The sequence below is a fragment of the Neopsephotus bourkii genome, unplaced genomic scaffold (genome assembly GCF_033783945.1).
Source record: "Neopsephotus bourkii isolate Nb327-2 ecotype Australia unplaced genomic scaffold, CSIRO-AGI_Nbou_v1 NB_1765, whole genome shotgun sequence".
NCBI lineage: Eukaryota > Metazoa > Chordata > Aves > Psittaciformes > Psittacidae > Neopsephotus > Neopsephotus bourkii.
This window is the reverse complement of record NW_026902239.1, coordinates 1,857,065-1,878,612: the sequence shown is the minus strand read 5'-3', so window position 1 is coordinate 1,878,612 and position 21,548 is coordinate 1,857,065. Positions and strand designations below refer to the sequence as shown.

Genomic DNA, 21,548 nt, shown 5'->3' with positions numbered 1-21,548 from the left:
GACAGATAGTTTAACTAGACCAACTGTATTGCTCTCTCCATCCCAACATTTTGCCACCATACCAACCTACTGCAGAGGTAGCAACATTGTACTTGGCATTACTGTAGCTCTGTAACAAACACCTTTCTGTGAGTTTGTGATCCTGCTAACATCACTAACACTGTTTCCTACTCAAGCATATTATATAAATGACTCCTACTCTTACACTTACCACAGATTTCTTCAGGTGTATTAGTAACATTTTGCTAATTCTGTATTGAAATTCAACTGTAGCTTACAAAATTAGATACATGTAGCTTATCCATTATTTAAGTCTTAAGAAAACAAGGATTCTAGCAAAGCTGCAATGTGAAAATATGCACTAACTTTTGGAGGAATTTTGCTACTGTTGTAGGACCAAACAAAATAATGGAACAGGCTGCAAGTTCTGTTTGACACAATTTTACTAAGAATGTTGGAAGAAATTATAATTCACTTAGCTTTGCAGAGATTTTAAAGCCAACTCTCTTTAAGAACCTAGGATCACGATCTCTCCTGGTGACCAGAGCAGACTATCATGTTACACGGCATCAAGAGGTCCAACTTCATGGTCTCAAAGTTCACAGTTAAATTCTACCTTTACCAAAGTGTAGAAAGTTTTACTGACCTAAATAGGATAGGGAATTTCATTGTATGAGCCTATGAAAGTCTAGCCAAAAATAAATACCTTTTCCACTAAAGAACCATTTTATCTCAGACAAACGCAAGGGAAGAAAAACTTTCGTAAGCAGCTTCAGAAACTACGTTCATAACCGTAACTGGTTTTAAATGGGAAAAAGTAAAAACTAGTCTACCTATATTGCTACAGAAAACCATGAACTGTACTTGATTTCTACAACATTAGCAAAATAGTTTTATAAATTTGACTCTCAATATGAATCAGTATTCACAGGTGTTATAGGACTGTCAGCACACACAGATGTCAGTTAACCAGAAGCCTATAATAGTCTCTAGAGCATCTCTTTCATTGCTTACACTTGTACAGAAATAAAAAAACACTTTCAAAACCCACATAAATTGACAGCAGTTAGAGCAAATAGAGACATATTTTCAAGCTAAGTGAACTATTTATTTTAGCTGCCTTTGAAAGCCAAGGGACATGAAATACCACATACTTTTAGGACTTTTGCGAACAGTCTATGCTCAGAATGAACTATACTGAGCAATAAAGGCTGTTAATAGATGCCAGCAACTTAGCCCCTGTTGAATACTGACTTTGGTTTAAATTAAATGGGTTTTGCTCTAACTAAATAGCATCACATCTTGTTGTCAATGAAGGGTAACCCAGTTATTATCATTCTTGACACCCTACACGTGTTTTGGTTTAATGCAAACCACAAATACAAAATACATAAATGGATTGGTCTATGTCTTATTTAAACAAACCAAAAGAAACCCCAACATGAAAGAAAACCCCACTGACTAATAAAACCAATTCTGATAAGCTTGATCCTGCCCTGTTAGACTTTCTTAAACATAAAGCTCCGTTCAGCCTAAGCACAGATATTACTCTATGGGGAAAATGTTCATTAAATAATACTATTTCAACAAAATTAAGCATTTGCTCTACTAAATTCTCTGAGATAATATCACTTTCTACAATGCATAATTAGAAATTTCTCTCAGCTTTTTAAATTGCATATTAGAAAACATCCAGTATTATTCTATACTCATAAATCACTTGGTAAGGGGTGCAACCAAGCACCAGCAGTCCACCACAAAGCCCAGTGGAGGAAAACTCCAGGCACGCTCTTAGGGTTTGGGAAGGCGGGGAAGATTAAGTTAAGGTGGTCAGGCCAGCAGCAATACTAGCCTTCAGAGCCAAAAAAGTCTAAACTTCACTATACATTATAGAAAACAATTGGGAGGGTGGGAGAGTATGATCCTTTATTTTTTAATTAGCATTTTCTTATGAAGAGCGTCAAACCCTACTTTACTGCATTACTTTTAAGCCACCTGACACCATAATTTCCTTTTCCTTTGGCTCCTCCAGTTTTCACTTTCCTATTAAACTGAACTATAAATGGAAATTATCTAACTGCTTTCCTTTGTATGGAATTTCCAATAAATGGCTGTCTAAAACTGAAACTTTCTGTAGCAATCACACCTTGAGTTCCCCCTGTATGGCACAACAGCAATTAAAGCATACCTTTCCAAAAATGCTGTACATCCTTCCCCCACCCCTTAGCAGCTTACATAAATCAGAGATTTTAGCTGTAGCAGTTTATTACAAGTGATGCAATTAAGTCAACTTCCATTCTTAAGAACAGAGATTCTTTACAATGGTTTTTGTGCAGGATGAATTTCCTTGTACATTAGAGTTGCATTTTTCAGACTCTGACAGAACTGTCAATCACAAGAAAAAAAAACCACAATGAAATGATTTACTGCTAAACACAAACTGAGGTGTAACAAAACAAACCCATGCGCGCACGAAGCGGCCATAAACCCATTGCCAACTACATTATTACATCACTTACAGTTTGTGTCATTTTTAGAAAGAACTTTTTATTGAGACCAAGTGTACACTGACAGAAGTAGAATTTCCACACAGAAACTCAGAAAAAAAAAAAAAAATCATATAACCACTACACAAAATTGTCCTATCAGCAGAACCATGTACCAGGGGGATTTACATCAGATAATTACATTCACATCAGTACACTGTATTACTTTAAGAATACTACCACCAAAGTGGCATATTTTTGGCAGGTGCACCCTGAGATGCCTAACCAGAGAAAGCAGAAAAAAAAACCCCACATCTATGTTTTTGCTTACTCATATATAAATCTATGAAAAAGTAAAAAGCAATACTCAGTTTCAAGAAACAGTAAAAGAGGCATGCCCAGGGCAGACCAAGGAAATACAGAAATACAAGCAATGTTGTGACCATGAACAGCTGTGGTCCACACTCCACTGCTATTACCCTGACATACGATTCTGAGTGACCATTCTGCAGATGCACAAAATGCACTGTAAAATTAAAACAAGTACCCAGAATCCACAAAACTTCTTCAGAGCAAGGAGAAACACTTCTGTTTAGACTACATTAATGACAGCAAGAAATCAATCACAAAAAAGTTTTATTAATAAAGGTCAAGAGACTTTTAATCTGACAGACAAAATTGCATATGATACATGTATTTCTTCTGATTGTTTCACACTGGGGATTTGGAAACACTGCATCAGATTGTTTCCTCTACTCATACCCTCTCACACCTTTTCCATGCTCATAGCTTTGGGGGAGAGACTTCTGGGGACAAATCTTACTGGGGATAACCTATTAAAAATGAGTGGCTAGGGTAAAGCCAGTTGTTTAATTTATGAACAGATGTTCAAAATGCTAAAATACTGGTGCCTGCCACTTGCTATTTCAGTTAAAGAAAAAAAAAATACCTGACGTTTCCAGGGATTAATGTATTTTTTAAATTCACTGATGATTTAAGATCCATGTAGGTGCTCACTGATCGGTTATCATGGAAAAACTTTTAATACTTCTATTTACAATGAATTTTTCTCTCAGGCTATCACAGAAAAGCCCCTTTTGAAGTCCTAATTTTACTTGAGAATGAAAAATATGCCCCGATGAATTCCTTTTTAGTATTTCCTGCTGAAACACAACAGTTGTTGCAAAGTCTGATGAAAAAATGTTTAAGCCCCAAAAAGAGAAACAAAACTGTACAAAGCAGTTATTTCCCATTAAAATGGCACAGCCGGCTTGAAATGTTCATTCTTCTGTGGTAATTCTGTGTTACTTAGCATCCAAAATTACTGATTGAAACCTGTGAAAAATACTGTTATCCTTTTCCATCTAGCTTATGCTTCCCCTTGCTGTTTCTTCACTTCTTCAGGAACTGCTAAATAGTTCCTTCTACTGAAGGAACAAAAAAGCACAGTTTAATCAGAGAAGAAAACCAAGTAACTACCAAAACACTTATTTTAATCTGTAACATACTATTGCAGAGACGCTGTTTAAGAAATCTGTAAAGAAAAATATAACCTGCGTCTTTAAATAAAAGAATTTTTAAACCAGTTTCCTCATAACTTATCAGACCTTTTTCAAATAGCAAAGGTATGCAGCCTCTGCTTTAACACTTCTGTGGAGCTCCCAAGAGTATTAGTAATTTAACACTTGCTGACGACTTTCCCCATCAGATCTAATGATAATTATGTATTCCTCCTGCTAGGAGGACCAATAATTTAAAATCGCGCACTCTCAGGTTCACTACTTCTCAATGACTGAGGTAAGATGGGTAAATATCTTCCTCTCTTCACCCTGCATGAAGTCCATTGACATGAACAACCAACTTTTGCTGGGCCTGATTTATGTTAGGACCTAAGAAGGCAGGGAAAGTTAGTAGTTAGGTCTGGCAATTTACCTGGAATTCTTTCACAGAATCAAGTGAGAACTACATGGAAGCAACACTTGCTGAGCTTTACTTACAGAGCTGGATGAACAACTATTAGTATAACTGACCACAGTTTTTTACAAAGCCCCACCATACTCCAATTTGAGAGACAGCTTGCCATATTTCATAATACAAGTCACGGTTATGTGACTTATATAATCTACAGTAATACTGTTCAATAGCAAGCATTTTTTCTTTTCTGTGACGGGTAAATATTGCATTATTTCACTCATAAACTGTCAATTATTTCTGCCAGCTACACAGCTCCTGTATTCCCATTACCTTACCCAATACAGTTAAATCTCAAAAGTAGTAGCAGTAACTTTCCCTGCTGATGATTCCAAAATTATGAGGAACATGCAAAATGGTACTCACTACTTTCACTTTCATTTAAACACAACTCACCTTAATTCTTCTAAAAAGAGCCTAAACAAATGAATAAGCAAAGAAGTTTGGCAAAAGGCTCAACAATTAATATCCTGCTTTAAAAATTTCCAGCTTTGGTTACAAACATGTGGACCACCGTCATAAGTTTACTCATATAACCAAGTCCAGCCAAGGGTATTAGAAATAGTTAAAAGTCAAAAAAGAATGGCCTTGTAGGGTGCCACCACATAAACTAAACAAAAGATATACTGCCAAACACTCAAGCAGACACATGTACCATTATTCAGCAAGGACCACATGAATTCATATGGCTCTCTGTTTTGTCTTCATAGTAACAAGAAGGTTTGTAAACAAAACAGATCACACATATGAGGCAATCTAGTCACTTGAGAATCTAAAAATCTGCCTTTGTAAAGAAGCATTCTGCACTGTTGCCGCACAATTGGACTTAGATACACAATTAAAAGTCCTCTGTGCTTTTTTGGAACAAGTGCTGCTCAATTTTATTGCTATCCGTAGTAGTGATGTTTCATCATGCCATGTCAGGATGTATGTAACTCCTATGCCCAACAGCCACTGGAAAATAATGCCAACACAATAGCCTATAAAGCAGAAAAAAATTGGATTGTTCTATCAACAGAAATAATGACACCCTTACCATACCACTACTGCCTGCACAGCTGAAAGCCAGAATAACCTTAAATGCATTTACAGATGACAGTAGCGATTTCATTAAAATCACCCAGAAAAAACCCGCACAGCTTCAGCTGCAACACTGACATTTTACTATTTTTTTTAATGAGGCAAAGCAAAAAAGTAATGAAGAAAGTTTCAGATAATCCATACCTGAAGTTTCAGAAGTATCTCCTGATGGGAAGCCTAAGGAAAGATTTAACACTTAACTGTAAATAAAAATAACCCAGAGGTTATTTTGCATTTATCTAAGTATGTCCACATGCTGCAAACCTAACAGGCAGAGATCCTCCTATCTTTAAAAACAGATGCACTTCTTTAGCACGTCTGTATATCATTTTCACTATCAAAATACTGAGGATTCCGCACCACGTCCTCATAACCTGAGGATCAAACTCCTCTCGTGGTCTGTGGTAATTCACAACAACAGGATTTAAAAACTGGGCCCACTGAATTTGTACCGTTACACCAGTATTTCTTTTAATTTGGTAATTACCGCAATTACCCGGTGTCCCCAGAACTCCTATCGATGACCGGAGCCCCCTTGTGCTGGGAGCTGCACAGACACAGAACAGAAGGCATCGGCTGTACGCACAGCTCCATGGCACAGTAACACAAACCCATCCATTAATGGGTTGCTTTTGCCACCCTGACCACCTCATCTACTTCTTCGGTAGTAATTGACAGTACAGATTAATTAGAAGAACAAAAAAAAGGAACAAAAAAAAACCAAAGTAACACCCTTGACTAAGTAGGCATAAAATGGTTTCTATAGTATTTCATAATATACAAAACCAGGCAGGTTTTACACTGATGTTGACTTCATCTTAAAATGAGAGAAGGGAAATTGTTTGGCTGAGTATTTATGCTGAAACTCATTAGTACTTCTATTAGCTTAATTTAAAAGGGCATTTATTAATTCGTGTCATTAAAAAACCTTTTAATATTTGATGAAAAGTTTAATTTCTGCAATTACCATATAAAGGTGAAGGGAAAAAAACAGAAAAACCCAAACCTGAAAATAAACAACATTTGACCACCACTGCCAACTAATAAGAAAAAGAGATAACCTTTTTTTCTGGGAAATTAAGCTCGAAGGACTTTTATCGTTGTCCCGGGGCGAGCCCCGGCCGCCTGCCCACAGAGACAAGCCGTGCTAGCCGGCGGCCGGACGAGACTCCGGGCCAGCCGTACTGAGGCGGCGGGGCCTCCCGCTGCCTGCCCCTCCCCTCGCGGGTCGGGGCTCCCGGGGCAGCACCTGGCGCGCAGACATGCCCTCCCTTACACAGCGGGTAATGCCGTACCGCCCGGCAGGGAGGGAGGGAGGCCGGCGCGAACTGCGGGGCATCACCCGGGGCTTTCCTTTCCTTTCATTTCATTTCCCCTCCCCTCGCCTAGCCGCTTGCCCCCAGCGGCGGGGACAACGCGACGCAGCCCCGTCCCTGCGCGCCTCCCGCCGCGGTGCCGGCGTGAGGTATCCTATGCGACAGGCGCGGACGTGCCGCTTACATAATCACCGCCGGCCGCACACGTACCCCGCGTTACATAAGGGACCGTGCGCCCGGCAGCCCCCGCGCCGCCGGCCCCCACCCGCCGCTGCCCCCGCGACAGCCCCGCCGGCGGGCGGGCCGGGGGAAGGAGGTAGGGAAGCAGGGGGGGGGCCCCGGCCCCGGCGGCTGCCCCGGCCGAGCCCCTCGTTAACCCCCTTCCTGTGGCGTTTATACGTCATGGAACATTCCCGGAACGGGCCAACGTCCCACCCACTTCAGGGAACAGTCACCGCGGCGCAGCGCGCACACACACACACTCACGCGCACCCCGGCGCGGCGGTGGGGCTCCCAGCACAGACGCACACCCCCTGTGCCCGCCGGCCTCTCGCCGCACCTCCCGGCGACGTGATGGCAGCCGGAGCCACCCCACCGCGTACCCCGCTGCCCCCGGCGCGCTGCCTGCCGCCGCGCCGGGTGGCCCCGGGCTCCCCCCTGCAGGGCACCCCCTCAGCATCCCCGGAGGGCGCCGGAGGCCGCGGAGAGAGCCCCGCCGGGCTGGCCCCCCAAGCGGGCGCTTGTCCCCGGTGGTGACCAAGCCTGTTCCCCGCCACAGGAGGGGATTACGCAAGGCAGCCTGCTCCTCATCTGCATACGCTCACAAGCTGGGTATTCCCCGCATTTCCTAACGGCGTGACACCGACAAAGGCCGGACCTCGGCCCCCTCCCGCGCCAGCTCAGCGGGGCGCCGGGCCGGGAGAAGGGCCGCCGGCCGTGGTGCCCCGGGGCCGGTGCCGGTGGCTGCCAGCGCCCCAAGCCGCCGCCACAGAGGTGACTTACCGGTCCGGCGGTTTTACAGCCCCGCCGGCTTCCTCTGCCGGCGCCCTCCCCCGCGCCTCCCGCCGCCTGCCCTCCATTTACCCCCTCAGCCCCGCGGCCGGGGGAGCCCGGCGGCAGCTGCTCCCGGTCGCTGCTCGAGTGGCACTCGGAGCGCCGGCGTCGGACCCCCCCGGCTTGGCAACCGCCCTCTCTGCCGCGGCCCGAACGCCGACCCCGCGGCTCCCCGCACCCAGGCCCGCCGTCGGCGTGCACCCGCAGGCGGCTCGGCGCGGCTGTCAGCTGGTGCCAGTGACAGGGGACGAGCGGCAGGCGGGGAGGAGCGGGTTGCCCGCAGTAGCCGCTGCTGCTCACCTGGAGAGTCACCGCGGGGAAGGAGGGAAGCCCTCCCGGTGCCCTTGCTGCCGCTGCAGATCCCGCCGGGCGCTCCCGTCGCTCCTTTGCTAAGGGCTTGCCTGGAGGAGTGAGGTGGCTCGCGGTGCTTCTTTATATGTAAGGACAGACAGTGATATTCCAGCGGCCGAGGGACGTCCGCTTCACGCATTTGTCTGCAGGCAGGTCATTCCGCTCCCTCTCTTTGGGCAGGATCACCACCATCGCCCTGGCAGCGGCGGAGGGCTGGTGTTGCACTCGGGGGAGAGGCGGCGGCCCGGGAGCCGCAGCCCGCCCTGCCCGGGGCGGGGGGAGCGCTGGCGCTGCGGGCAGATCTTGCCGGGCTATTCCTGGCACCACTTCCCAGAACACAACTTACGGGGAGGCGAGCGCGCAGCGAGCGCGGGGAGCGCGCCGCCCGTGACGTCACCGGGTCCCCCCGCGCGCCGGCGGGGGAGCGAGCCAGCGAGCGGGGCGCGACCGGCAGCGCCCGCCCGCGTGTGTGTGCGTGTGTGCGCGTGTGTGTGCGTGTGTGTGTGTGTGTGTGCGTGTGTGCGTGTGTGTGTGTGTGTGTGAGGCGGCGAGGGGCGAGGTGAGCCGTGCAGCCGGGGAGGGGAGGAAGGAGGCAGGGCTTCGGAGGGCGAAGCCGCGGCCTCTCCCCGCCGGCGGAGATCGCCGCTCCCCCTCCCCCTCCCCGCCGAGGGAACTCCCAGGAGAGCCGGTCCCGACTTGCCGCGCGTCCTCCCGGCCGGAGAATTTCCTCCCCCCTCCTGCGAGGAGGAGGAGGACGCGGGATCCTCCTGCCCGCTCCCCTCCCTTGCGCTTCCTCGTTCCTCCGCGCCCCGCTCCCGCCTGCCCGGGATCGCGCTATCTGTCAGGGAGAACAATACCGCATCGGGAGTCCCGGTGCTGGCTTCACGACCCGCCTGCCGCCGGCGCCCCCGAAACTGGGCAAAATTCTGCCCGCTGCGCAGGCGGGCACCCGACCCTCCCTCACCCCTTAGGACACGGCCCATGCAACTGGTCCGCAGAGGGCAGAGAGCCGTGCCCGCCCGCGCCGGACTCTGCCGCACACACACGCATTTATTTTAACAGCCTCTCAATGCCAGCGCGGCCCGTGACAGCGACACGACAGTGCCGGCGGGGATACGGACTGCTACCACCGCTGCCACCACCGCTGCCGCCACCGCGGCCGCCGCCGCGGCAGCCACCACTACCACCTCACGGCGGCTTCACGCCGGCCCGGGGCCCGCGGCCCCGCTTCCCCTCGCCGCCGCCGCTCACGGGGCCGCCTGCAGCCAATGAGCGCCCGTAACGTGAGGCGACGGGGCGGGGCCGGGGCCGGTGGCGGGGCCGGTCTCCCGCAGCAGCCACCACCCCCCGCAGGCCCCGGGGCGGGGCGGGGCAGGGCCGGGGCGCCGCAGGGGGAATACCCTCCTGGCGGGGCGGGGCGGGGCGTGCGCTTCCTGGGAGCGTCCCACAGCTCCCTCGCGGCTGGCAGCCCGGCAACCGGCTGACCGACCGCGGCTGAACCCGGAGTCGGGGCAAGTCCCGCGGCCCCGCACGCCCCGCTGGCAGCGGCTGCGAGTTGCGTAAAGCCGCGGGGAACAGCTGCTGTGTTTCCGCAGCGGGGAAGCCCGGGCAGCGCAGGGGTACGTGCCCGGGCTCCGGTCTCGCTGGGCACAGGGGAGTGCTGCGTTTGCGAAAGCGGGTCTGCCTTTAATTTCCAGAGCAGAATAGTCTTTTGAGAAAGCCACTCAATCGCACTCGAGGGCTACCGTGAGTTGATTCGATGTGATGCCAACTCTCACTGTGACATCGGAAGTCATACCAGCACCTGAGATTATTTGGTTCACATCGTGAAAATAAAATAGCCTCATGGATGAAAGGGAAAGAGTGTACGCATAAATCCTGAAAGCTGTAGTTCTTACAGCAGATGCCATGGCAAATAAAAGCAGTATTTCATAATTTTAGTGGCTGAGAACTCTTGCAGCTGTTAGGGACTAGTAACAATTCTGTGCTTGAGGTCCGTAATACAGGACATAGAATCTATGGATAAATAGCCTGTCGTCCTAGCGTGGCCCATGGCCCCTGCTGGCTTTGGTGGCCCCTGCCTCAGGCTCACAGGCTCCACTGCGCTCAGCCCAGGCAGTGCAGGAGTCTCAGGGATTCTTGGGACGTGCCTCAAGTGATGCAGGCACAAGCATCTGGCATGATTGCAATTTTAGGACAATGTAATTCCTGTCACATGAAAGGCTTGCTCCTGCTAGCTTGTTCAATACTAAGAGGACTGAACCACAGCTGACAGTTGGTTCCTCCTTGTTAAGTTTGTAAGCATGCCTGTCTTTGTTTTCCTGATTTTCAGCGCAAGTGATACTGTCATTGCTGACATTGAGTATTGTTTGACTGGAATTATTCTGTTTGAGTAAACATATTGACCTTAGGCTTGTGATCTTTATTTGATGTTATGTCAGAGTAAGTCAGTGGGAGACAGGAGTGCTTAGGATTTGTTTTGAACTGAGGATTTCCCATCCTGCCACATTCCACAGCAACTGTGTTTACCTCTGCCCCAAATGATGGCTGTCAGTACCTTCCCTCTGGGAAGCTGCAGGATTCTGCTCAGCACCTTTGACTCCTTGCTGCATGTTCTTCTTCTCTCCTGCCTTTCACAGGACTTAAGAAGTTCATTTTTATTGTCACAGAGACCAGCTGACAAAAGCTACTGCAAGAAGGTTCAATATTCTAAATAATTTTAAAGAAAATATTTACTGACATTTATTCTCAAAGCAAAGTAAAAAGTGTTTTTTCCATAATGCTTCTCAAAATAAGGGTTGGTTTGGGTTGGTTGGTTTTTTTTTTTCAATTATGTCGGTTATCTCGGAAAGTTTTACTTTGTGTCCTTTCCCACATTATCTTAGTATTGCAGCATCTGAGCCACAGCCATTTCCTGCACTGTGGCTCCACAAGGTACATACTAGAGTTACAGCTCTTGTGCACCTTCATATTCCCAGGGCAGAGACTGAAGCTACACACGTGCTCAGGGACCCTCACTGTTGTATGTAATTTGTTTGGCTAAAACCCCAGGGCAGGCTTTGGCACAGACACAACTTGAAGCCACAAGTGTCCTTAGCTTGGAGTAGCCCCCCCCAGCCAAAGAGGCCAGGAGGTCTTTGCGTGGTTCCTTCAGTCTCGTCCTGCTTTGTGCACTGCTGTGGAGAATGGGTGTAACTGAGTGCAGACTTATCTTCATCCCCAGCCAATCCTCCTTTCCTTCCCATGGGGAGCATGAGGTGGGAGGACTGTCCTGCAGAGGGGATGCAGCTGGGATTTTTTTAAGGTCCCTTCCAACCTAAACCATTCTGTGACTCATTTACATCCAGAGTTTAATAAATTTATCACTCTAACTAAACTAAGATTTAAATCTCAGATGCAATATTTACAGCTGTTATTTAAGTACAGATTTTGCAGATTCATTGGAAAAGAAGTCATTCTTGCTGCTTGGAAAGCACCTTAGCCATCACAGCTGCCACTAGTAGCAAGCACAGCGCAGAATGATAATATTCAATTATGTTCACAGTTTATTAAACACTATAAATTATTCTGAAAACTTGATCTTAGAACATACAGAATCCATTGGTTTTGTAAGCTGTGCCGCTCCCCAAAGTAGATAACAGAAAGCATTACATAGTTTTTCTATAATAGTACAGTTGAGTTGAAATGTTAAATAACTATTCATAAAAGAGTTAAACATAAAAATAGTCAAATAACTATTCATAAAAAAAAAATTTAAAGAATTCACCTTTTCTTTCTTGTGAAGATTTACTTCGTCCCTAAACCTGTACCCATCAGCTCTTTACTATTTCTTCACAAAGTTGTTGCAGATAGAGCTGCACCAAAAGAAAAAGTTCTTTCGTATAAAGGGATTGATACGATCTTTTACTTTCAGTGTGAGTAGTGTAAGGCAAAATAGACTAAATGTATCCAATTTTCTCAAAGTATCAGAGCAGAGGGCAGCAGTGCAGATCAAAATCAGCAGTGTTATTTTGCTGTTTAGTATCCTCTTCCTTAAGGTTTAGTTAAGTAAGAAAATCTACAGCAAACAATCTGAGAATGGCTTTCCTCATAAATAAACAAATATTAATAGTTTCCTATCAATGTTGTTTAAAACACATTGTGCTAATTTGTGTAGGAGCTTCCTTCCACTTTCCTTCACTTCTTTTTCCAGCTGCCTGGACCGTAAATGTCTCTTGCTGCCCTTGCACCTTCTGTCCCCACCACTGCTTTTTCTAACTCCCCAGTTACACTCAGTGCTCCTTGCACTTACTAGTAAAGCTGCAAGACACTCAAAGGTGGTTTCCAGTGCTGAAGGAAGGGTATACTTCCTCCTCTGTCCTCCTCCCCTTTGGAGGACCTGTTCTTTCTCTCCACATGAGTGAGAGAAGGGCCTTTAGCTGGATTCTGTGGCAACAAACAGCCAGCAAGGGTAAGGGTCCCTGACACCAGCCCCTTCTCAAGGACTCCCAGAGAGCCTGAGGGGCACCCCCAGCAGCTCTGGGGCTGGGAAGAAGGGTGAGGAGGGAGACCAAGCTAGATCAGAAAACTTGGTGAAAGCCCCAGAATGGCTGCATTTGTCTTCCGCTTTGCTTTGGATGCCAAACACAGTACAAAATTAGTTTGTAGAGCAGTATTAATTTGGGTAACTGAGGGGATTTTTATTTTGAGAGATACCTTCTACTGACAATCCCAAGCTCGTCTTCTCAAAGATAACTAGCAGCTATGAGTTTCCCATATAATTTATCATTTAATACCATAAAATGCATTTGCAGCCACAGCATCCCACTTTCCCATTTGTACACATTGCCTTCATTCTGCTCAAGTGCTGTCTTACCTTATGAGAAAAAAGACATTGCCGGTTCAGCCTCCCAACACCTCTCCCTATGCGTTCCTTGTATCCAGGCTGCTGTATCTTGTTTGTCTACTCTTCTACGTAAACAAAGGCAGTCTTTCCTCATAGGGGAGTGTGCTCATGAGTCCCTCACAGAACACAAAGAAGTCACAGTGAAGCACTTCTTTATCCACAACAGATTCAAGCTCATACAATATCAAGTGGTGCAAAGGAGCCTGAAGCCAAGGTGGTTAGCTTGAGCAAGCCTGTGTGTAAATAACTCTGGCAGAGGGCCCAAAGGAAGGGGAGTACTGTTTGCCTGGTAAGGAACAAATGGCTCTATTTCCTGAAGGAAAAATGTTTTTTCTGCTATATTGAGCTTTTCCGGGGGGGGAATTAAAAAAAGTGATTTTCTCCACATAAAGTATTTCCAGACACAGAACTAACCAGAACTAACATGCTGTGTGTATCAACAGCTTGATAATAACATGTCATCACTTGACCTTGGAAGGGGTAGAAAAATGGAAAAGGCAGAATTTTCTGAAATTATGCCCTTTCATGGGAACATTTTTGAAAGCCCATGAATTCTGGGAAAATATTTTTAAATAAAATTGTACTATTTTTACTCATTTCCAGTGTTTTTTTTCACAGCTAGTTAGCCACCTAAATAGGAAAATCTACAATGCTGACCAGAAGCTCAGCCAAGTGATCCTGTGCACTTCTCATGTGAGATTAATGAACCCTGTAAGTGCTATAGCCAGGTTCTCTTTGATCATTCTTTTTACTATCTCAACCCTATTAAGTTTTTGAAAGACCCTTACTTTGGGGCATTTTTTAAAACTGTTTTGCTTTGCTAACAAGTGTGCCATGTTATCAGACACTGGTTATTTCTCTTCAAATAAAAAGTAATAGCTCATCTGTATTTTTATATACCATACTTGGTTCTCTCCCCCACCTTGCCCCAATTTTTCTAGGAACAGCTGAAGTAAGAGCCTGCCAAAGACATGGCGTGATTTAGCAACTTCTGAGTTATATATAACCTGAACAATTAAGCAACTCAATTTTCTATAAGCTTACCTATTTATATTCTCGTTAGACCTGATAGCCTTTCATTTAGCATTCTTCTCAAACAGACAACTTTCAATTTTGCATCATCTTCTAATTCAAAGAAACTTCGAGTACTTCATGTCCAGAGAATTTCATGTATGGGCTGGGGAGAGATAGACGGGCAGACCACTCCTAGAAGTGAATAGTGAGTAGTGACCACTTGCAAACAGAGTAAAGGAGAATGTCCTGGCATCTCAAAATGGCACAGGACACTTTGGATAAGGAAAAAATGACATTAACTAAGTTACAGCTAGCTAGAATTTGAGCATGTTATCCTATCTCCTTCACCCTTTTGTCACATGTCATGGGAACCTTCCTAACCACATTGCTTGCCCTCCTGGTTTTGCATCTTGGGAATCTTCCCATAGTCCAGCACCCGGAGCATCCTGCAAACTACCTTCCTTCACAGCCGATTCAGAGGGAAGTGTGCCACCTATTGAAGGCCCTCAGCCATTTTCTATACATCTTAGACTTCCTAAGTTCTTTCCGATTCCTGAACTTTCCAGGTGTTCAAGCTACTGATTTGAATTATAAATCAGTCTTGATTTATGAAAGTTCATAAATGCAGCAATTGGAAGGTCATGAAGACAGACATGAGCAAATGCAGTGTCATTTGAGATAAAAATAAATCCTCTTTCTGAAAGCAAGTGCCACCCCTACATTATCAAAGGTAGGGTAATGTAGGGGTGACTGTAACTTACCCTAATCACCCCTTTTGCCAAAAGTGGGACAAATATCAACATTTATTTCTCTAACTGTAAAAAAAGACTAGATTTGGGGGTAATCAGCAGATCACATGGATGTGGTGGCAATACTGACACAGACAGTGTTTGCAGTTTATGTATTAGCTAAGGTTTGCCACCAAATGAGTGAACAACTTCCTTTACTGCCAGACAGTGGTTACCTTTGACAGTGCACTTTGTTCAGTTAATCATTTGGCTGAATGAGCTCAAAGGAAACTTTATGCGGTTGTTGTCTTAACTTGTTTGACACACCTAGAGAGTGTCCTTTAGTTACCTGTATCTCATGCCACTGAGTTATTCATGTGTAGTAATGCAACATTTTTGCTATCAAAAAAGTTGAAACAGATTTCAATGTTGTTTCAACTGTTGTAACAGTGGGTCATAAATAAATGTTTTAACAAGCCTGGGTAACCGAAAAACTTTGTGTTTTGAGGCTTAGCAGAGCCTTTCACTTTGGAGCCAGTGATTTAAATTAATGCTCATGTACATGCTCATACATTACAGTAGATAATCAAAACATCTAAAATTGTGATTCACTGAAATTAGCGGATGATATAAGTCTTCTGTATTGGACTTGGTTTTTTTTTCCCAAGAAATATTGTTCTTAAAACTTCTCATGAAGAATTTCAGCAAAACTTCAGCTGGAAAATAAAGAAATAAAATAATATGGTTTAAAAAAAACCCAATCTTGATGTATTTACGTTTTGAAAATGTGTATAATACAAATTTTAACTGCTTCTGCCAGTTTTGTTGCAGTCATACGGTCATTCAGTACAATAAAATCCCTGTAATATCTGAAACTGTACAATTCAAGGTTTCACGTATGCGGGAGACAGCAAGCACAAAACAGGGAGAGAGCTCTAGACTCACCATCACAGTCATGGGCTCTATACTGGCTATCACCATGCACGAGCAGGTCTGGAAGTCATTGAGGGTAGTTCTGCAAAACTATCAGCTCAGTGTTCAGCAGTGTTTGAGACAACAGAGAAATTATTGGGAGTTATTCACAAATGAAAGGGATAAACAGGCAATACCAAACCACTCAACTGGCTAAATCCTCAGGCAGGCAGAGCACAAGCCGGCAATAGCTGCCACAGTGGCAGCCCTTTTGGAGCAGGCTTTGCCTAGCTGCGAACAGCTCCTCAGTCTCCCTGCTCTGCAGCTCCCAAGGCACACATTCCAGCTGCCATGGCTCTGAGGTGCAGGAAGGATTTTGTGGATTATGGAAGGTGGCCACCCTTTGGTAGTATCTATTAAAGTAGTAGTCATGATGAGAGGGTGAGCCAGAAGTGAACACTCACTTTGATGGTCTTAAAATCTAAAAAACAAGAAGGTGCTGTCCCTCTTTCCCTCCCTTATTCCAAGAAAACTACCAGTTTTATCAGATTTAAAACAAGCGAAAAGAACCAATTCTTGACACAGCACATGGTTAATGCATGAACCTGCCACTGAGGAATGGGATGTCAGAGTATAAACGTCTTCAAAATAAGATTCACCTCATTAGCTGTGAGATAGTCCATTATTGGCTATTAAAACAACAGCCCATATGCATGCAGATGATCAGGGGGTCAGTCCCTAAACCACTCACTGACTGGCAGAGGTGGGTGTATCATGGAAAAATATAGGAGGCAAAAAGGGAAAATTCTTTCCCTAAGTGATGTAACTGGCCACCGTGTGAGGACAATAAATTACATGGAGCTTTCATCTGGCTGCAGTAGTGGCAGCTCTTATCTTCCTACCAATTTATGTTTTTAAATCACAATTAGCCTTTCTTTCTACAAATGTGTGACTACTTTTGGGCTTTTTCATGATTTTCAGTTTCAAAGATTATATGAAATATCATGTAATGAAAATTTTGGTTCATCCTTGAACTGTTTTTCTTCTTCATAATAAAGAAAAACATTCTGAAAAACATAATGAAGGAGACACTGCAGAGCCTGTTATATTTTCTGCTTTGAAAACAGAAATGCATTAAAAGATCTCCATCAGGATACTGATTTGTCATGATGTAACCAATTCTAATAGCTAAAAGATCAATATAAACTCTATTTTCTGAATACCACAGGTTTATAAATGTGAATGCCCAGACAGCAATCTTTGTATTAACTGATTTTTTGAACTTCTAATATTTTTGAACCATTGTCAGCCCAATCTGGTGGTAAGCATATGTTTTGCATTGAAGAATCCATATACCATTTGTCTGTAATAAAGAGATAAGAAAGGTATGTCAGTCATTAGTCATAACCTGGAAACATATATCTGAAAAATTAATACATGACCAGTTGCCAGAAAGCAACAATCTGCTACATAAATGAAAAAAGTATGTTATAAAGCTACATATTTTAATGATAGCCTTTAAATGTTAAAATTGTAAACTGTAATGGTAACAGCATTGCTCTAATGGAATATTTAATATCACTTAAGACCCACTAATTACTGCACAATGATTCTTACTTCAGTGGGAGCTGGATAAAATTGCATAGAGTCAGTATAGTACAGTCAAGTCTGAAGGTCAAGCTGGCATGTAAAGGTATACTTACAGTTAAGTGCAGGAATAAACCTAGTGATTTCAGTGATGTTCTCTTGGGCTTAAACAAATGCTTAAGCATCACAGACATTACAGGCCTGTGCCCTGTATCATTTCTCATAGACAGCGACATTTCTTACACAACTCTAGGAGGAGAAGCATGATTTGGTCCAAATCAGTACACTAATAAAACACTTGCCCATCTCCAGTGATTATTATTAAGCATGTCCACAGTTTTCTTTTCGAGAATTAGTGTTTTTTTTCATGTGGCTGGACACTACTGCCTCTCCAAGTCCACAGGAGACAGTGCAGCAACTAGAAATGGTACAGAAGCAGATTTTTCCTTCACACCATAGTTTCTGATGCCAGAATAGGCTGGTGTATGGAAGTCTGAATCCAAGATATTTGGACTTTTTAATTTGGCTCTTACTACATTTCAACCAGATTCATACAACATGGCAGATAACAAAGCTATACCTATGCTAGTCAATGAAGCTGGCTACAGCCCGTTCTCTGTTCTTGAGGACTTACATCTTTAATGTCTTGCATCTTTACTGCCCTCCCAAAGCAGAGCAGCAGCATGCACACACACTACCTGGCAGGAACAGCCCTGAGCCCATGCTATTCCCCAGGCCGTGCCCAGGTTCATCTGACAGACTGCTGTTTGGCACAAGTCAAAACCCTGCCAGAAAACATGTTCACTGCCAAACAACAGGCTAACAAGCAAAGGGCTAAAACCATGATCTGTACCTGTATTGCACATTAAGACAGGGGAAGCCTACGGGTATGAAAAATGTACAATCAGAAAGTCAAGGGACAGCTGGCAATATCCATGAGGGAAGTGAAGTACATATTGGTAGGGAGTGAAAAAATAAATTTATGCTGGATGGGAAGAGAAGAAATACTAAGGAAGTAATGTCAATTCAGGAAGCACTTAATAATATCTTTTAAGTTAAAAACATATGCTTCAGTATTTTCTTACCACCAGTTTCTGTGCTTCAAGTTAGGAATGTATTTGAGCAGGTTGCTAAGCTGGGGCTTTGCAGTGAAGTTTCACAAGCTGCTTAAAGTTATATAAGTCACTGAGAGAGAGAAGCTTCTCCTTCCCCATGTCCCTAGCCCTGTTGTTCCACCACCTCTCCTCTGCTGGCATTACTTGTACTTGTGCAAGCTGCACTGTCAGCGGCACCAGCAATGAACTGCAATGGGGGCTGGAGGACATGAGTGAGCAGGAGAGGCAAGGGCAAAACTTGCTTTTTCAGCACCTGCAACTGAGCTGGACGCAAGCTGAAGACAGTTGTCAAACGACACTCTGTGTGTCCTCAGCCACTCCAGTCCTTCTCCTTCAAACTTATCTTGGACGGGCTGCCTAAACCTTCCCAAACTTCTTCTGAAGTAGTTAAATAAGCACCATATCTGCACACAGACATGGTGTAAGAAACAGATCCATCTACGTGACTGGAAATAAATTAAAAAAAAAATATTAATTTGCATTTTCAGAGCAAACATTTCTAAAAATTGTGGATTTTTGTTGTTTCCTGAAGAAGCGCCTGACAGATGGTTTGAGTGAGGAGTGGTGAGGCACTCAAACAGTATAAATTTCCTAGTGTTCTTGCAGCTATTTAGCAGTTTCTGTTGCACACGCTAAACACTGAGAGCACTTCTTAAACATCAACTTCACTTTTTAACATAGAAAGAAAAAAAACCATTCAGATGTTTCATAGTGATACCACTGGAATGATGCTGCTTAAGTTGTTGGTCTACATCACTCAATATACAGTGCATATAAGGACTAGCTCATTAGTCAGGAAGAGACAACAAAACAGCACTAACCATTTAAAAGCTATTAATCTGGACAGCCCCATTAGTATAAGCAATACTTTATTATTACCAAATTAAATCCATTATAACTATATTGAGTATCCAATCACATTAGTAATAAACCGACTAAAACTGTATACATGAATGACTGAACTTCTTGATGGAACACATTTGGTATTGCTATACATTAATCTGACTTTTCATGTGCTATACTGTTAATTACAACTCTGATAAACTGACTTTTATAGTGTACAAAACAGCTAAACGTTTAATGGGAGAACAGAATGTTTTCATAGTTTCTGAGGTCAATGTTTCTTTTCTCTTTAGGGGCTACAAGATAGTTTCTAATGTATCACAGTTCCATCAGTCAGATAATTCTTGATCGCTGTGAAACTTAACTACATAGAATCATCAAATCAACTAGGCTGGAAAAGATCTTTAAGATCAACAAGTCCAACCATTACCTCAAGGACTGCCAAGACCACCACTAAACCATCTCATATTTTTGCCTTCAGATTTTACAGGACTTAGGTTAAAGGAAACAGCAATTAAGACCAAACACAAAATAACTGAAAAAATATAGGATGCTAAATGGATATTCCATATGACAAAATTATCATGTTGTCGTTGTTACCACAAAGTCAGAACCCTGCTAGCGCTGACTGAACATGGGTGTGCTAGTCACAGTGCCCATAGTGTGTTATGACAGACTCAGATTCAGACTGTTCCTCAAAACAGACTTTAGAAATTCAGAAGGGGCAGAATGAAGTCAGGGATATACTAAGGAGAATTTTAAGAAGAAAAGTAGTTTTATTACCTATTTAACAGAGACATGCATTTTTATCTTTCTAAGGACACAGATTTTTTTTTTATCAGTTAACTGACTATTTAAAAAGCCTGCTACTTCTTCTAAATGCTATATATGCCAAATATTGTGTGTGCATATATACATATATGCAATGTATGGTAAAATGTGGGATTCAGTTAAAAGTAAACTCTAGGACTTCTTTTCTGTGGCTACTGTCACTGTAGCGTGATAGCCCCTAAAATGATTATTTTCCCAAGCCTTCCATGTAAGCAAGAAAACAGGCCTTTTCTACAGATGGGAAGCTGAAGCTAAAAGGTTATTACTTCACTTTGTGCTGACAGGTAAGAAAATGAGGAGGAGCAGGCCTCCCTGGTGCTTTCTGTGACCTTTCTTACAGAGTGTATGCTGTGTCTACCTTTTTGGTGTATTTCCACCACAAATGTTTTGATGGGGTTTATATGTAGGACAGCAAATGGAATCAAGAACTTGATTCTATTTATTATAACTTAGATGTCAAAAAATTGTTGTTATTGCCAGCAATTGCCTCACACATAGATGTAGATACATGTAATTATTTTCCAGTGATCTTCCTAGGGCATTAGTGTTAGACTCACTTTTAAGTAAAGAATCAAGTTTAACTGGACCCCAGTCTCAGTCCAGTATCTTACTTCATTAGAGACAAGGAACCAGAACAAATACCCAAGGCCCCAGGATATCAGGAGTCCACTGGGATAAACTAAGTTGCAGCACCAATGGGCTGGCATAGGGAGGAAGGGACTGTGCCACTTTCATTTGCCAAGTGCTCTCATTTTTCTGGTATCAGCCACATCTTGGTACTCAGCACAAGTTTTTTGCTTAGGGCTGTTGTGATTTTCCCCTGAAGTAGGAGGATATTTGACCGTGTCTTTTCCAATAAACTGACAGGGCAATAACTTATATACATGAATTGGATTAGTTGACAGTAAAGATACATGGGATGTGTTGTTTGAAGGACATGAATAGTTGTTGCTGTTGTTCAGCCTGAAATAACTTTGCTCTGCTGAAAACCTGCCAAGAAAAATAGACTATCACAGCTGAACTTAGCTCAGTGTTACAAGTCTAACAACAAGATACGCCTAGCACTTTAAGCTGGCTTCTCAACACTTTTTCCAAGGTTCAGCCGTAACAATTGTTCTTCTGAAAATCAGATTGTTTTGTGTAATTTTCCTATGTAGCATGACTCAGTTGCTTAAAAGTCTTTGAAATTCAAGAAGGAAGAAGTCTAACGGAACCAAAAGCTACCGAATTTCACATCTCAGGTCATCTCTCAGGCTCACTTTTTCCCCTTATGCATGGGTAAATAAATCTACTTTGAGGATAAGAGGGGTAGCTTTCTCCCACAAAATGAGTAGATTAAATAAAAGTGAATCCTTTTCTGACAGTTCTTCGAGGAA

At 44.0% G+C, this 21,548-nt stretch overlaps 2 protein-coding genes across 2 annotated transcripts in view; one reads left to right on the top strand and one right to left on the bottom strand.

Moving 5' to 3' along the window:
- LOC133225726 (basic proline-rich protein-like) overlaps positions 1 to 9,539 on the top strand; it is a 47,389-nt gene extending 37,850 nt beyond the window's left edge. The window contains exons 2-6 of the mRNA XM_061378454.1: positions 6,620 to 6,820; positions 6,927 to 7,605; positions 7,681 to 8,188; positions 8,438 to 8,728; positions 8,802 to 9,539. Coding sequence (XP_061234438.1) covers positions 6,620 to 6,820; positions 6,927 to 7,605; positions 7,681 to 8,188; positions 8,438 to 8,728; positions 8,802 to 9,539 — 2,417 coding nt within the window. The remainder of the gene's footprint in view (positions 1 to 6,619; positions 6,821 to 6,926; positions 7,606 to 7,680; positions 8,189 to 8,437; positions 8,729 to 8,801) is intronic.
- Positions 2,558 to 21,548, bottom strand: part of FUCA2 (alpha-L-fucosidase 2) — a 232,875-nt gene continuing 213,884 nt past the window's right edge. The window contains exon 6 of the mRNA XM_061378325.1: positions 2,558 to 2,567. The gene's annotated coding sequence lies outside the window, so the exon portion shown is untranslated. The remainder of the gene's footprint in view (positions 2,568 to 21,548) is intronic.